Source organism: Tamandua tetradactyla, chromosome 5, assembly GCF_023851605.1.
Source record: "Tamandua tetradactyla isolate mTamTet1 chromosome 5, mTamTet1.pri, whole genome shotgun sequence".
NCBI lineage: Eukaryota > Metazoa > Chordata > Mammalia > Pilosa > Myrmecophagidae > Tamandua > Tamandua tetradactyla.
The window spans coordinates 142,506,831-142,524,506 of NC_135331.1; the positions used below are offsets into that span (position 1 = coordinate 142,506,831).

The 17,676-nt window shown below is 35.9% G+C and overlaps 1 protein-coding gene across 4 annotated transcripts in view; it reads right to left on the reverse strand.

Annotated features, from left to right (window-relative positions):
• The window catches only part of SNX14 (sorting nexin 14), a 136,077-nt gene that overhangs the window by 52,207 nt on the left and 66,194 nt on the right, over positions 1-17,676 (reverse strand). For all 4 annotated transcript variants that reach the window (XM_077162358.1, XM_077162357.1, XM_077162360.1 and 1 more), the window contains exons 8-12: positions 11,194-11,350; positions 10,170-10,245; positions 9,749-9,793; positions 9,564-9,644; positions 9,349-9,463 (exon numbers count right to left, since the gene is read on the reverse strand). In XM_077162358.1, the coding sequence (XP_077018473.1) occupies positions 9,349-9,463; positions 9,564-9,644; positions 9,749-9,793; positions 10,170-10,245; positions 11,194-11,350 (474 nt within the window). The remainder of the gene's footprint in view (positions 1-9,348; positions 9,464-9,563; positions 9,645-9,748; positions 9,794-10,169; positions 10,246-11,193; positions 11,351-17,676) is intronic.

The following is a 17,676-nucleotide window of genomic DNA, read 5'->3' on the forward strand; positions in this document are numbered from 1 at the left end:
TGGCCAGGTGGTGGTACATATTTGTCTGGTTGGGCAAGCGCAGGCCTCTCTTTTGCTATGAGGACTGTGCTGGTTTGAAAGGATGTTTGTCCCCTAAAAAGCCATGTTTTAATCTAAATCCCATCTCATAGAGGCAAAATAAATTCCTATTCAATACTGTATTTTCGAAACTGTAATCAGATCATGTCCCTGGAGATGTGATTTAATCAAGAGTGGTTGTTAAACTGGGTTAGGTGACAACATGTCTCCACCCATTTGGGTGGATCTTGATTAGTTTCTGGAGTGGTATAAAAGAGGAAACATTTTGGAGAATGAGAGAGATTTGGAGAGAGCAGAGAATGCTGCAGCACCATGAAGCAGAGAGTCCACGAGCCAGCAAACTTTGGAGACGAAGAAGGAAAACGCCTCCTGGGAAGCTTCATGAAACAGGCAGCCAGTAGAGAAAGCTAGCAGATGATGCCGTATTCACCATGTGCCATACTGCCATGTGCCCTTCCAGCTGAGAGAGAAGCCCTGTGTTCACCACATGCCTTCTCACTTGAAAGAGAAACCCTGAACTTCATCAGCCTTTTTGAACCAAGGTATCTTTCCCTGGATGGATGCCTTTGATTGGACATGTCTATAGACTTGTTTTAATTGGTACATTTTCTCAGCCTTAGAACTGTAACCAATTAAATTCCCCTTTGTAAAGGCCATTCTGTTTCTGATTTGTTGCATTCCGGAAGCTAGCAAACTAGAACAAGGCCATTTCATAGAATTAAATCATGACCACATTGGCTACATCCACAGCTGACTCCATCTGTAATCAGCCAAGGGGAGTGTCTTCTGCAATGACTGATGCTTAATCTAATCGCTGGAAGCCTTTTAAGGAGGATTCAGAAGAGACAGGCTCTCTTCCTGCTTTGGCCAGAAAACCTCTCCTACGGAGTTTGTCCAGACCCTCCATTGGAATCGTCAGCTTCACAGTCTGCCCTACAGATTTTGGACTCTAGATTCTCACAGTTACATGAGACACTTTTATAAATTTGTGGAATGTGCTGGTTTGAAACCATTATGTATCCCAGAAATGCCACATTCTTCTAAGCTAATCTTGTGGGTACAGATGTATTGTGGGTGGGATCTTTCAGTTAGGTTGTTTCCATGGAGATGCAACCCAGTCAAAACAAGGTTGGTTTTAATCCTTTTACTACAATCCTCTATGACAAAAATAACAGACAAAAAAACACAGAGAAAACTCAGGGCTGACACAGAAACCAGAAAGATAAAGCTAAGCAAAAAACGCTAAACAAAAAAACAAACAAACAAAAAATACAACACCCCAGCAAAAGCCAAAAGGACCTACAAGAACTAAAAAAAGCCATTTTAAAACCAACTCTGGATAGGAGGGCAAACATCACCATGTGCCTTCCACATTTAAAAAAAAAAAAAAAAAAAGAATGCAATCAACCTTTTCTAAGTGAAAATATCCTCTTGCTAATTTAAACATTTTCGTGGCCCTAAAACTGTCAATTTGTAACCAAATAAATCTCCTGTAAAAAAGCCAATCCATTTGTAGTATAGTACATTCTAGCAGCTTTCTCAAACCAAAACACTTTCATAAGAAGACATTCTAGTGGTAAATAAACACAACAGAGTTTCAACATTATTACTCATTAGAAAATGCAAATTAAAACTACAATGAGATAGTACCACATATTCACTAGAATGGCTAAAATTAAAAAGACAGACAAATTTTGGTGAAGATATGGAACAACGAGAACTCACACACTGGTAGGAGTATAAAATGGTACACCCACTTTGGAAATTAATTTGGCAGGTTTCTTATAAAATTAAAGATATATCTACCCAATAACCTTGCAATTCCACACCCAGTTATTACACATACCCACAGAAAACTCTGTACAAGTATGTTCATAGCTGCATTATTTCGAAAAGCCCAAAAGTGGAAGCAGTCCATATATCTCTCTACAAGGAGAATGGATAAACAAACTGTAGTATGTCAATACAATGAAATACTATTCAGCAAACACAAAGAACTACTGATCCATATAACAATATGGATGAATCATAAAAAAGCACTATCCTGAGAGAATGAAGTCAGGTACAAGAATACATACAGGACTTCCTGGAAGATGGCGGCTTAGTAAGACGCGCGGATCTTAGTTTCTTCTCCAGGACACCTACTAGGGGAGTAGAAACGATACAGAAAGCGCCCAAAGCCACAACAGAGATAAAAAAGACAGCGTACCCCATCCTGGAACGGCTGGCTGGCTGAGAGAAGCAGCTCGGGTGAGATCGCCGAGGCGCGCGGGCCTTACCGGGCGGGGTGGCAAGCGGCCGGAGTTACTCCCTTCCCCCTTCCCGGGCCGGCTGGGAGAATTGGAGAGGCGGTCCCCTGAAACAAAGACGGCTGGCGCCCACACCACGCGCAGCCCCCGGACCAACTGAGAGAATTGGATCGGAAACCCCCAGGCCGCGGAGAACGGTGACGGGTGGGGGAGGCCCCTTCCAAACCCGTGACTCCCGGGGAACGTGCACTCTCTCGGGCGGGCCGCTGCTGCTGGCGCCCTCCCGCCACGCTTGTTGCCCAGGGCTGACTAGGAAATTCGGACGGGCTCTTTCCCTGGCTGCGGCGACCAGCAACCCTCCCTGCGTTCGGACCCCGGGCCGGCTCAAGCCGTTTCGGCTAGCGAACCCCCAGGACGGCGAGAGTTTTCCAAAGTTTAAGGTCCCACAGCACCTTTTACTGGTGGGACCCGCAGACAAACGGGTGCCACGAGCGCCACCTACTGGGCAGGATAAGAAAAACAGAACCCAGAGATTTCACAGAAAAATATTACAACCTTGCTGGGTCCAACACCAAGAGAAATCTGAATAAATGCCCAGACGCCAGCAGCAGAAGATAACTGTCCACGCTCAAAAGATTGAGAATATGGCTCAGTCAAAGGAACAAACCAATAGCTCAAATGAGACACAAGAGCTGAGACAACTAATGCTGAATATACGAACAGAAATGGAAAACCTCTTCAAAAATGAAATCGATAAATTGAGGGAGGACATGAAGAGGACATGGGCTGAACATAAAGAAGAAATAGAAAAACTGAAAAAACAAATCGCAGAACTTATGGAAGTGAAGGATAAAGTAGCAAACATAGAAAAAATAATGGATAGCTACAATGATAGATTTAAAGAGACAGAAGATAGAATTAGTGATTTGGAGGATGGAACATCTGAATTCCAAAAAGAAACAGAAACTATAGGGAAAAGAATGGAAAAATTTGAACAGGGTATCAGGGAACTCAAGGACAATATGAACCGCACAAATATACGTGTTGTGGGTGTCCCAGAAGGAGAAGAGAAGGGAAAAGGAGGAGAAAAACTAATGGAAGAAATTATCACTGAAAATTTCCCAACTCTTATGAAAGACCTAAAATTACAGATCCAAGAAGTGCAGCGCACCCCAAAGAGATTAGACCCAAATAGGCGTTCTCCAAGACACTTACTAGTTAGAATGTCAGAGGTCAAAGAGAAAGAGAAGATCTTGAAAGCAGCAAGAGAAAAACAATCCATTACATACAAGGGAAACCCAATAAGACTTTGTGTAGATTTCTCAGCAGAAACCATGGAAGCTAGAAGACAGTGGGATGATATATTTAAAATACTAAAACAGAAAAACTGCCAACCAAGACTCCTATATCCAGCAAAATTATCCTTCAAAAATGAGGGAGAAATTAAAACATTCTCAGACAAAAAGTCACTGAAAGAATTTGTGACCAAGAGACCAGCTCTGCAAGAAATACTAAAGGGAGCACTAGAGTCAGATACAAAAAGACAGAAGAGAGAGATATGGAAAAGAGTGTAGAAAGAAGGAAAATCAGATATGATATATATAATACAAAAGGCAAAATGTTAGAGGAAAATATTATCCAAACAGTAATAACACTAAATGTCAATGGACTGAATTCCCCAATCAAAAGACATAGATTGGCAGAATGGATTAAAAAACAGGATCCTTCTATATGCTGTCTACAGGAAACACATCTTAGACCCAAAGATAAACATAGGTTGAAAGTGAAAGGTTGGGAAAAGATATTTCATGCAAATAACAACCAGAAAAGAGCAGGAGTGGCTATACTAATATCCAACAAATTAGACTTCAAATGTAAAACAGTTAAAAGAGACAAAGAAGGACACTATATACTAATAAAAGGAACAATTAAACAAGAAGACATAACAATCATAAATATTTACGCACCGAATCAGAATGCCCCAAAATACGTGAGGAATATACTGCAAACATTGAAAAGGGAAATAGACTCATATACCATAATAGTTGGAGACTTCAACTCACCACTCTCATCAAGGGACAGAACATCTAGACAGAGGATCAACAAAGAAATAGAAAATCTGAATATTACTATAAATGAACTAGACTTAATAGACATTTATAGGACATTACATCCCACAACAGCAGGATACACCTTTTTCTCAAGTGCTCATGGATCATTCTCAAAGATAGACCATATGCTGGGTCACAAAGCAAGTCTTAACAAATTTAAAAAGATTGAAATCTTACACAACACTTTCTCGGACCATAAAGGAATGATGTTGGAAATCAATAATAGACAGAGTGCCAGAAAATTCACAAATACGTGGAGGCTCAACAACACACTCCTAAACAACGACTGGGTCAAAGAAGAAATTGCAAGAGAAATTAGCAAATACCTCGAGGCGAATGAAAATGAAAACACAACATATCAAAACTTATGGGACGCAGCAAAGGCAGTGCTAAGAGGGAAATTTATTGCTCTAAATGCCTATATCAGAAAAGAAGAAAAGGCAAAAATTCAGGAATTAACTATCCATTTGGAAGAACTGGAGAAAGAACAGCAAGCTAACCCCAAAGCAAGCAAAAGGAAAGAAATAACAAAGATTAGAGCACAAATAAATGAAATTGAAAACATGAAAACAATAGAGAAAATCAATAAGGCCAGAAGTTGGTTCTATGAGAAAATCAATAAGATTGATGGGCCCTTAGCAAGATTGACAAAAAGAAGAAGAGAGAGGATGCAAATAAATAAGATCAGAAATGGAAGAGGAGACATAACTACTGACCTCACAGAAATAAAGGAGGTAATAACAGGATACTATGAACAACTTTACGCTAATAAATACAACAATTTAGAGGAAATGGACGGGTTCCTGGAAAGACATGAACAACCAACTTTGACTCAAGAAGACATAGATGACCTCAACAAACCAATCGCAAGTAAAGAAATTGAATTAGTCATTCAAAAGCTTCCTAAAAAGAAAAGTCCAGGACCAGATGGCTTCACATGTGAATTCTACCAAACGTTCCAGAAAGAATTAGTACCAATTCTCTTCAAACTCTTCAAAAAAATCGAAGTGGAGGGAAAACTACCTAATTCATTCTATGAAGCCAACATCACCCTCATACCAAAACCAGGCAAAGATATTACAAAAAAAGAAAACTACAGACCAATCTCTCTAATGAATACAGATGCAAAAATCCTCAATAAAATTTTAGCAAATCGTATCCAACAGCACATTAAAAGAATTATACATCATGACCAAGTAGGATTCATCCCAGGTATGCAAGGATGGTTCAACATAAGAAAATCAATTAATGTAATACACCATATCAACAAATCAAAGCAGAAAAATCACATGATCATCTCAATTGATGCAGAGAAGGCATTCGACAAGATTCAACATCCTTTCCTGTTGAAAACACTTCAAAAGATAGGAATACAAGGGAACTTCCTTAAAATGATAGAGGGAATATATGAAAAACCCACAGCTAATATCATCCTCAATGGGGAAAAATTGAAAACTTTCCCCCTAAGATCAGGAACAAGACAAGGATGTCCACTATCACCACTGTTATTCAACATTGTGTTGGAGGTTCTAGCCAGAGCAATTAGACAAGAAAAAGAAATACAAGGCATCAAAATTGGAAAGGAAGAAGTAAAACTATCACTGTTTGCAGACGATATGATACTATACGTCGAAAACCTGGAAAAATCCACAACAAAACTACTAGAGCTAATAAATGAGTACAGCAAAGTAGCAGGTTACAAGATCAACATTCAAAAATCTGTAGCATTTCTATACACTAGTAATGAACAAGCTGAGGGGGAAATCAAGAAACGAATCCCATTTACAATTGCAACTAAAAGAATAAAATACCTAGGAATAAATTTAACTAAAGAGACAAAAAACCTATATAAAGAAAACTACAAAAAACTGCTAAAAGAAATCACAGAAGACCTAAATAGATGGAAGGGCATACCGTGTTCATGGATTGGAAGACTAAATATAGTTAAGATGTCAATCCTACCTAAATTGATTTACAGATTCAATGCAATACCAATCAAAATCCCAACAGCTTATTTTTCAGAAATAGAAAAACCAATAAGCAAATTTATCTGGAAGGGCAGGGTGCCCCGAATTGCTAAAAACATCTTGAGGAAAAAAAACGAAGCTGGTGGTCTCGCGCTGCCTGACTTTAAGGCATATTATGAAGCCACAGTGGTCAAAACAGCATGGTATTGGCATAAAGATAGATATATCGACCAATGGAATCGAATAGAGTGCTCAGATATAGACCCTCTCATCTATGGACATTTGATCTTTGATAAGGCAGTCAAGCCAACTCACCTGGGACAGAGCAGTCTCTTCAATAAATGGTGCCTAGAGAACTGGATATCCATATGCAAAAGAATGAAAGAAGACCCATCTCTCACACCCTATACAAAAGTTAACTCAAAATGGATCAAAGATCTAAACATTAGGTCTAAGACCATAAAACAGTTAGAGGAAAATGTTGGGAGATATCTTATGGATCTTACAACTGGAGGCGGTTTTATGGACCTTAAACCTAAAGCAAGAGCACTGAAGAAGGAAATAAATAAATGGGAACTCCTCAAAATTAAACACTTTTGTGCATCAAAGAACTTCATCAAGAAAGTAGAAAGACAGCCTTCACAATGGGAGACAATATTTGGAAATGATATATCAGATAAAGGTCTAGTATCCAGAATTTATAAAGAGATTGTTCATCTCAACAACAAAAAGACAGCCAACCCAATTACAAAATGGGAAAAAGACTTGAACAGACACCTCTCAGAAGAGGAAATACGGATGGCCAAGAGGCACATGAAGAGATGCTCAATGTCCCTGGCCATTAGAGAAATGCAAATCAAAACCACAATGAGATATCATCTCACACCCACCAGAATGGCCATTATCAACAAAACAGAAAATGACAAGTGCTGGAGAGGATGCGGAGAAAGAGGCACACTTATCCACTGTTGGTGGGAATGTCAAAGGGTGCAACCACTGTGGAAGGCAGTTTGGCGGTTCCTCAAAAAGCTGAATATAGAATTGCCATACGACCCAGCAATACCATTGCTAGGTATCTACTCAAAGGACTTAAGGGCAAAGACACAAACGGACATTTGCACACCAATGTTTATAGCAGCATTATTTACAATTGCAAAGAGATGGAAACAGCCAAAATCTCCATCAACAGAAGAGTGGCTAAACAAACTGTGGTATATACATACGATGGAATATTATGCAGCTTTAAGACAAGATAAACTTATGAACCATGTAATAACATGGATGGACCTAGAGAATATTATGCTGAGTGAATCCAGCCAAAAACTAAAGGACAAATACTGTATGGTCCCACTGATGTGAACGGACATTCGAGAATAAACTTGAAATATGTCATTGGTAACAGAGTTCAGCAGGAGTTAGAAACAGGGTAAGACAATGGGTAATTGAAGCTGAAGGGATACAGACTGTGCAACAGGACTAGATACAAAAACTCAAAAATGGACAGCACAATAATACCTAATTGTAAAGTAATCATGTTAAAACACTGAATGAAGCTGCATCTGAGCTATAGGTTTTTGTTTTGTTTTGTGTTGTTTTGTTTGATTTTACTATTATTACTTTTATTTTTTTCTCTATATTAACATTCTATATCTTTTTTGGTTATGTTGCTAGTTCTTCTAAACCAATGCAAATGTACTAAGAAATGATGATCATGCAGCTATGTGATGATGTTAAGAATTAATGATTTCATGTGTAGAATGGTATGATCTCTAAATGTTGGGTTAATTTCTTTTTTTCCGTTAATTAAAAAAAAAAAAAAAAAGAGAAGGGATAATTGGAGATGAAGGGATACAGACTGTACAACGGGACTGGATATAAAAACTCAGAAATGGACAGCACAATACTACCCAATTGTAATGCAATTATGTTAAAACACTGAATGAAGCTGCATGTGAGGTATAGGTTTTTTGTTTTTGTTTTTTTTGTTTTTTTTCTTTCTATTATTGTTTTAATTCTTATTCTGTTGTCTTTTTATTTCTTTTTCTAAATCGATGCAAATGTACTAAGAAATGATGAATATGCAACTATGTGATGTTATTAAGAATTACTGATTGTACATGTAGATTGGAATGATTTCTAATTGTTTTGTTAATTCTTTTTTTAATTAATAAAAAAAAAATATAAAAAAAAAAAAAAAGAATACATACAATGCGATTCCACTTATACAATGAAATTTAACGGACTTAATATGGTAAGAGAAATTGAGCTAGTGATTGCTGTGGTAGGGGTGAGCGGTGATTGGCTTGGGAAGATCCTTAAGAAAACTCTGCAGAATAATGGAAATGTTCTAAATCTTAATAAAGGTGTAGGTACACAGATATACACATTTGTTAAAACTGATCAAACTATGCATTTGCATTTCATGTGCTTCATGGATGGAAACTGTATCTCAGTATTTTTTAATTGTTATAATTTAAAAAGAAATTGCCAGTGGTAGAATGCTTGCTTTCCATGTGGGAGGCCCAAGTTCAATTCCCAGACCATGCACCAGGAAAGAAAAAAAATGCACATTAAAAAATTAATTTTTTCATACAATCATAAAGTTTATCAAAAATACAACAATACGAGATGTTACAGAGCTTGTAAGCAAAATAAAACATGTTTATATTGAAAAATCCTTAAAAACCTGTGATAGAATGCTACTGATATTGGCTACTGATGGAGTCTTTAATATATTCTCATTATATTGAACTTTGGGGTTTTTTTTTTTGTCCTGCTTATTTGACTAAAGTCAGTAATAGATTATATTCCAATCTGGAAAGGAGTGACACTTGGAAGAAGCGCACAGGTCCTCCTGGAACATCTAGTAAACAAAATTAAGTAAGATGATAGATGATTACCACAACACTGGATCTGATCTAAATATTCAAATAAGTTTAAAAGTTACAAAATAACTTTGGTAAAGTATACAGTAAGCCTCACCCACAGTCAGACAAAATTGCAACACATGTACTGCTCCTTCTTGTTTCAGAAAGTTCATAAAACGAAATAAAAGATCTTGTTGCTCTCTGATTTCCTTCAATTCCAACTTCAGCACCTTGATACAACATTGGAGAAAGATAAAGTTAAGGCTACATAAATACTTCAAAAAACTGTTTATATACAAAACAATGTAAGTTACTGCTGAAATTACTTACAGATGGCTTTTTATTTCTAGGTTCTGCAAATTTCTGCAAGAATGGAACCAAAGGGGAAGCCGGTTCTGTTGCTTTTTCAGGCTTTGAAAAAGAGAATCAATTCAGTAAAATTCCCACTTGATTTAACAGACATGAATTAAAATTCAATGCAATTTGAAATACATTCACAAATGTTTAATACTCACTGGACTATCATCTATGAAGATGATAAGCAGATGATTCACAGTATCCTAATGGAAAATAATAAATATATCAAAATGATTCTATTACTATAGTCCTTCCAGAATTCTAAAAACATTTATCATATTATGAAAGTTTCTAGAAAAATGAAGCAACAAATAGGACAGTGGTAAGCATCAAAACTTAGATATTACATAGACACAACTTTTTAAAAACCAACAATGCAGATTCTCAACCTTTGTAAAAATGTACAAAGAAAAGCTATTCTAATTTTGGCATTTAAAATGTTTATAAATTATTCTTGGAAATCTTATTGGATCAGGATGGGCCATGGTGGCTCAGTGGCAGAGTTCTTGCCTGCCACGCCAGAGACCCAGGTTCAATTCCTGGTGCCTGCCCATGTGAGGGAAAAAAAGAAAATCTTACTGGATCAGCTAGGAAATCCAAAGAAGGAAGGAACACAGAACCAGACAGGATCTCTCTTAAAAGTAATGTCAAGCATCTGGAAAAAGAAACAATAATGTATATATTTAGTAACTTACAGCAGTTCTTAACTTTCAAGTACACACGAATTATCTGATGATTTTGTTAAATACAGTGTTTGTAGGTTTCGGGTGGTACTCAAGATTCAGTGCTTCTAACAAGTTCTCAAGTAATGCTAATACTGTTGACCCAGAGACAACACTTTTTTTATTCCTAGGTTCTGCAAAGGTCTTGTAGTCCCTACTTTGTTAAAAGAAAATACTATTTAAGAGAAAAATAGTAATAGTATTTCCTCAGCAGGAGAAAGTATTTAAAATATTTAATATATTTTCAAGTTGATACTTAAAACTAGTATATTATAAATTAATCTCTTCAAAAGAATATTTTCATATTAAAATACTGAAAATATACTAAGACATAGAAGAAAATAATATTTAAAATACACCACTAAAAACAAGCAATGGTTTCTCCATTAAAGATTATTAGAGTAAGATTAAGGAGCTAACTAGGGAATTACATAAACATGAATGCCAAAATCAAGAATAGACAAGATGCCCCCTAATTATTCTTCCCAGATGGATACCTTAAACTCCAACCTTCTCTGCATAATTTGTTTAATGTGTTTCTACCATGTGAGTCATAATGTGCATGTGAAAACAGGAACAAGAAACAAGCATGGTGTTAAAAAATAAAATTAATTTATTCATATTTATCTTTGATTTTCTAAGGTTAGTTTTCAAGAGAAAATTCCAAGTAATACAACACAATACACCATAAAAACCTAGCACCTCACTAAATTGGTATTTCAAAACTTGATAAATTATATTTGTTTAAGTGGAAAACTAATCAATTCCTAAGATAACCTCAAGCTTTAGTGAACTCCTAATTATAATCAGGTATAGAAATATATATATATATATGGCATGGTTTGTAAACATTGCTACAACATTTTCCAATCTATTTATACCTGCAATCTGTTGCTTTAGGAGGCAAAATATAAGGAAAAAGTAGTTCAGTAAGTTTCCTTAAATAGTGCAATTCATCTCTTCGACTTCTCAAAGCCACATGAAGTTCTGGACCATATTCTTCTAAAGCAGCTTGCTGTAAAAACTCCGTACTTTTTACTATAAATAAAGATTTAAAGAAGAAAAAATATATATATGTTGAAGCAACTTATGCAACATTAAATAATTTCAGCCATTTCCACAAACAGAAAATCATTCAACCTAATCATTCCTCTCCAAGCCTTCCTCTACTTCCAATATGCATCCCATAGTAAAACTTCACAAACAGGATTTATGAAGAAAGAAATTCCTCTTTGCTAGAAGTTTATTTTGCAATAAATTGAAAAAAGATCTTTCTTCCCTTGGCAAACAAGAATTTAGATTTGTATCACTACTCTACAAATTATATTAAATAACAAAAGCAAATTATTTAAATGTAGAAAAAACTACAAAAAACATTTTTCATATATAATGTCTATTATCAGACCTCACATCTTGTTCATCCTCTGCAAATACAAAAACACTCTTCTCAAAAATCTTTATTTGTATTTGCTTTCAGATCAGTATTATCCAGGTAACCTTTTAAAGCAATTATATTATAGAAACTGTGTCTTCCTCTGTTAAATTGTCTTGGCTCTTGTTAGAGACATGAGAAGTACAAAACTGTAGAAGGCCAAGAACAGACCTAAGTTAATATTTGTAAAACTACTTAATGAATATTAACTAATGATGAAAGTTATACTAAAGACCTTTTTTTTAAAAAAAGACCAGTTATTAATTTAATTAGAGTGGCAATTATTATTTCTGGATTTCAAGAGGCTGTTATACATATATATATATGTATATATAAAACCTGATATTTAGAGATAAGAATGAAGCCGATCAGGTTGGGCTTGAAGTAATTCAGGTCACAATTGTAAGGAAGACAATGTCTGTATTTTAGGACCACACTTACTCTTTGAGAACAAAGGAAGAAAGGTTTATTTGGTCTGGAACCAAAATTTTCTGTAGCACATAATCTAACTCAACCTGTCTGTATAGTTCATGTGAACAACTGAAACACAGGGAGCCCAGAATAAGAAAGAGGTCCTTATATCCTGTATAGCTTAATGTAATGTCTGGATACATCGTAGAGTATATTAAGCAGATAATCAAAAAGTATTGGCAAAGTCCCTTGTGGGATGGGAGAAAATATTTGGTACTATTAAACTTTACCATAAGGAAATCCCCTGATACTGTGTCAAACTATAGGGATACCCAAATCAGTAAGCATGCAGTTGATCTTGATTTTACTCTTGTGAAGCTTATGCAGGTAGTGGAGAAGCTTAGACTACCTAGGTATGCCTAAGAGTTACTTTTGGAGGACCTCTTTTGTTGCTCAGATGTGGTCCTTTCCCCTATGTGGGACGTGCTGGTTTGAAAGGAAGCATGCCCCCTAAGAAAAGCCATGTTTTAATATAAATCCCATTTCATAAAGGTAGAATAATCTCTATTCAATACTGTTTGAAACTGCAATGAGATCATCTCCCTGGATGATGTGATTTAGTCAAGAATGGTTGTTAAACTGGATTAGGGGACGACATGTCTCCACCCATTTGGGTGGGTCTTGATTGGTTTATTGGAGTCCTATAAAAGAGGAAATATTTTGGAGAATGAGAGATTCAGAGAGAGCAACACTACGAAGCAGAGAGTCCACCAGCCAGCGACCTTTGGAGACAAAGAAGGAAAACGCCTCCCGGGGAGCTTCATGAAACCGGAAGCCAGGAGAGGAAGCTAGCAGATGACGCCGTATTCGTCATGTGCCCTTCCAGCTGAGAGAGAAGCCCTGACTGTGTTCACCATGTGCTTTCTCATTTGACAGAGAAACCCTAAACTTCATCAGCCTTCTTGAACCAAGGTATCTTTCCCTGTATGCCTTTGATTGGACATTTCTATAGACTTGTTTTAACTGGGACATTTTCTTGGCCTTAGAACTGTAAACTAGCAACTCATTAAATTCCCCTTGTTAAAAGCCGTTCCGTTTCTGGTATATTGCATTCTAGCAGCTAGCAAACTAGAACATGGGACATGATATCCAGGGGTGAAAGTCTCCCCGGCAACATGGGAGATGACTCCCAGGGATGAACCCAGCCCTGGCACCACGGGATCAACAACTCCATCCTGACCAAAAGGAGGAAAAGAAGTGTAACTAATAAAGTATCAGTGGCTAATAAAGTATCAGATTCAAACAGAATCGAGAGACTACTGTGAAAGTTGCTATACGGCAAGCTTCAGTTAGGCATTGCTACCTACCATAACCCCAAGCAGGACCATTCCAGTCAATCCTAAAGAACACTTAGGGCAATACATAAGATTCCAAAAATAAATAATAGGGGGAACAAATGTTAAAATAAATTTAGTTTGAAATGCTAATGATCAATGAAAGGGAGGTGTAAGGGGCATGGTATGTATAAATTTTTTTTCTGTTTTCGTTTTATTTCTTTTTCTGAATAGATGCAAATGTTCCAAGAAATGATCATGGTGATGAATATGCAACTATGTGATGATACTGTTAATTACTGATCATATATGTAGAACAGAATTATCAAAGTAGGAATGTTTGCATTTGTTAGGTGTTTTTTGATATTTAAAAAAATAAAATTTAAAAAAATACACATATACATATATACATACATATATATATAACAAGGGTTCCATGCACAAGTGTAACTTTCCAGAAACCTACAATCTCCAGATGGGTCACTGGACCAGATAAGTCCTGAAACCTAGAGGGCCCAGCCTTTCCAAAGCATCATCAGATAGTTCCATCTCCCTTCCCCAAATCAGTGACAGACGCGTCAAACATCAAAAAGTTAGAATGACCATAGCCCAAACACCCCTAAAGAGAGGGATAGAAAGATCCAAGGTGATGGTGGAGTTATACAGAGAAGACAGGAATAACAAATGAATATGACTGCTGAATCATTAAATTGTTATCTCTTTTAGTCTTCAGCGTCTTAGAGCAGCTAAAAGTAAAAAGCTAAAATTGCAGAATTGTAACCCATGTCAAACTCTGAAAGATGTTCTACAACTAATTGTGGTGCTGTGCTTTGAAATTTATTGCTTTTTTGTATATATGTTATTTTTCACAAAAAAAGAAAGGAAAAAAGTCAACTGTGGTGATAAAAGGATATTTAAGCCTTCTAGCCTCCTATATTCTGGCACAGCTAGAAGGAAACATCAGAGAGGACCATATGGTAGGCCACGATAAACTCTGGGATCTGTCCTGAAACTTTTTGTTGAATAGTGCTTTGAAAACTATTGCTTTTTTATTTCTCTGCTTTGTATATATGTTATACTATACAATAAAAAAGTTAAAAAAAAAAAAGGATCATTTACTAAACAAATATTTTAAAACTTAAAAATAATAGCATTATCATTTCTTTTTATACACTTCAAAAGACTATGTGGAAAGACAAGTCATGATTTCACGTTTCTACATTCTGTGTTAACTGCTAAAATCTTGAAGTCCATGTAGGGAACCGCAACTCTAATTTAATGGCATTCATTTTGGAACTATTTACTTCTATTTTTATTAAAAGAGAACACCAGCAAGCTACCAAAAAGGAAAGTCTGCCTTCTATTCATGTGTTTACTAAGTAAGGGAAAGAAGGCTATCAGTACCTGAGGTATAAAAGCAGGACTGGCAAAAAAGGACTTTGGTTTTGCATGGAGTGTACTTAAAATTATTTGCCATGCTTTTTTTCCCCCAAGATGTCGAGGCACTGGTCTTTTAAAAATTTGCATCATGAGCATGGGATTTAAAATCAGAAGACTAAGCTAGGTTAAATTCCAATTCAGCTTCTTGACTAAGTGATATGATCTTGAACAAATTATATAATAATGCCTTTAAGCCTCAGTTTCCAAATCAGTAAAACAGGGCGAATAATCTGAGCATACAGGATTATTGCAAGGGATATGAAAGCATTTCAAGACTGTAAAAATTTAAGTACCAAATTAATTGGAAAAATCCTTTCAAAGAAAAAAAATTCCATCTAGTTATACTAATAAAGCACAGCCACAGAACTGAACCTAAAAATTGTGAATTAAATTTTAAAAGTAGGCTTTACAAGAGTCTAAATGGTTATTATTGCTGAAAAGTCATTACGCAAAATATCTAATTGCGTTTTGTGTGATTAACATTCACACACAATTTAAATATATAAATTAAATCACTACATTGGAATCCACTCAACATTCGTCAGATGTGAGACACTTTTGAAGTCCTAGGTAATGAGAAACAAAGGGATCAGGCAAAAGATTTTAAAAATATAGGAAAAAACACCACCTTTAGTTAAATTAAGAATATGTGCAAAATAGAGATGCTGAAAACAGCATGGAGTAATACCCTCTAGTCATCAGTATACCTACTGTATAATTAGTTGACAGTTTTCAGATCATGAAAGGAAAGTATCCAAAATCCATAGCAAAGAGATACCTTCAGGATGAAAGACTAGTGTAAAGTCCTTCTGCCCAATTAATAGTGAATTTAAATTAAACCAATGCTTCTAATGCTTCTAAGGCCCTGACAGAACTTACATACAGAAATCTACTATATATTCTCTACTGGCAACATGCAGATTAAGCACAAAACACCAGAACAATAAGGGCAATTAAGGATGAAGAAATGAACTTTTAATCATTTCCTGTACAACTGTGGGACTAGAAAACATATTAGTACAGCAAAGAAGTGAGAAATCAGAAATGTGAAAACCCTTTTAATAAACCTATTGAATACATAGTTATAATATTTAGAATACCAGGAACTTTGAATAAAATTGGATTCCTCCTAATTTACTGGCCTTTTATTTCTATGGATTTCATTAACTGCAATGTTAATGAATCCTATCTAGCACACTATGGAGATTTTATAATTCAGGATTCCTGTTTACATGAACAATAGGAAATGAGCCACTCTTCCCTCAGTCAAATTCAAAAAATTAATCTCAAATGATGCGTTTATACATATCACTCTCATAAAGACAGAATAACTTGGGGATTTCATTAAACTGATCAATTCAACTAAAAATAAAAAGATGGCTCCATTTATTTATAGCCTGAGTTCAAAGCATTTTTTTCTTTAGAAAAAAATTAAACTTTTATTTAAAAATATTTCCTACACAAAAATCAATACACAAGTGCTTACAGCAGTTTCATACATAATGGCCAAAAAGTGGAGGCAACCAATATGTTCTTTAATAGGTGAATGGATAAACAAACTGAGACACCTCTATAAAATACAATATATTCAGCAATAAACAGAAATGAACAAATAAGGCATCAGTGGCTGAGAGAGTTCAAATAGTCAAGAGGCCACTCTGGAGGTTGCTGTATGCAAACTTCAGTCAGACATCACTATCTACCCTAACTTGCCAATCCCCAACCAAAACCATTCCAGCCAATCCTAAAGAACACTTAGGGCAATATATAAGAGTCTACAAAGGTTCCATGCACTAGGGTAACTCTCCAGAAATGTACAACCTCCAGATGGGTCCCTGGACCAGTTAAGTCCTGAAACCTAGAAAAGCCTGCCTTTTCAGAACATCAGCTAGTTCCATCTTCCTACCCCTTATTACTGACAGCCCTTCCAATATGAAGTTAGAATAGGCATAGCCCAAATACTCCTAAAGAGTAGGAGAAAGATCAAAAGTGATGGTAAAGTTATACAGAGAAAGTAGGGCTTAACAAACAGTATGACTGCTGAATCATTAAATTGATATTTCTTTTAGCCTCCTGTATCTTACAGCAGCTAGGAGTAAAAACCTAAAATTGCAGAATTGTAACCTATATCAAACTTTGAAATCTGTTCTACAATTAATTATTGTGCTATGCTTTGAAATTTATTGCTTTTTTGTATATATATTATTTTCACACACAAAAAAAGTGATGATAAAAATATATATATTCCTTCTGGCCTCCAATGTTTTGGAGCAACTAGGAAGAAAAATCTGAGATATGGTATGGTAGCCCATGATAAACTCCGGGATTTGTCCTGTACTTACTTGGTGAAGAGTACATCGAAAACTATTGCTTTTTTCTTTCTTTGCTTTGTATATATGTTATATTATACAGTTTAAAAAGTTAAAAAAAAAAAAAAAAGAACTTTGAAGCCACAAAAAAGACATGGAGGAGCTTTAAAGGTATATTGCTAAACAAAAGAAGCCAGTCTGAAAAGGATATATGATTCCAACTATATGACATTCAGAACAGGCAAAACTAGAGAAACATAAAAATATCAGTGGTTGCCAGGAGTTTGGGGAGCAGGTGGAAGAGGCAGGAGGGATGAATAGGTGCAGCACAGCAGATTTTAGACCAGTGAAACTACTCAATATGATACTGCAAGAGTACATACATGACATTATAAATTTGTCAAAACCATAGAACTATACACACAGAGGTAAACCATA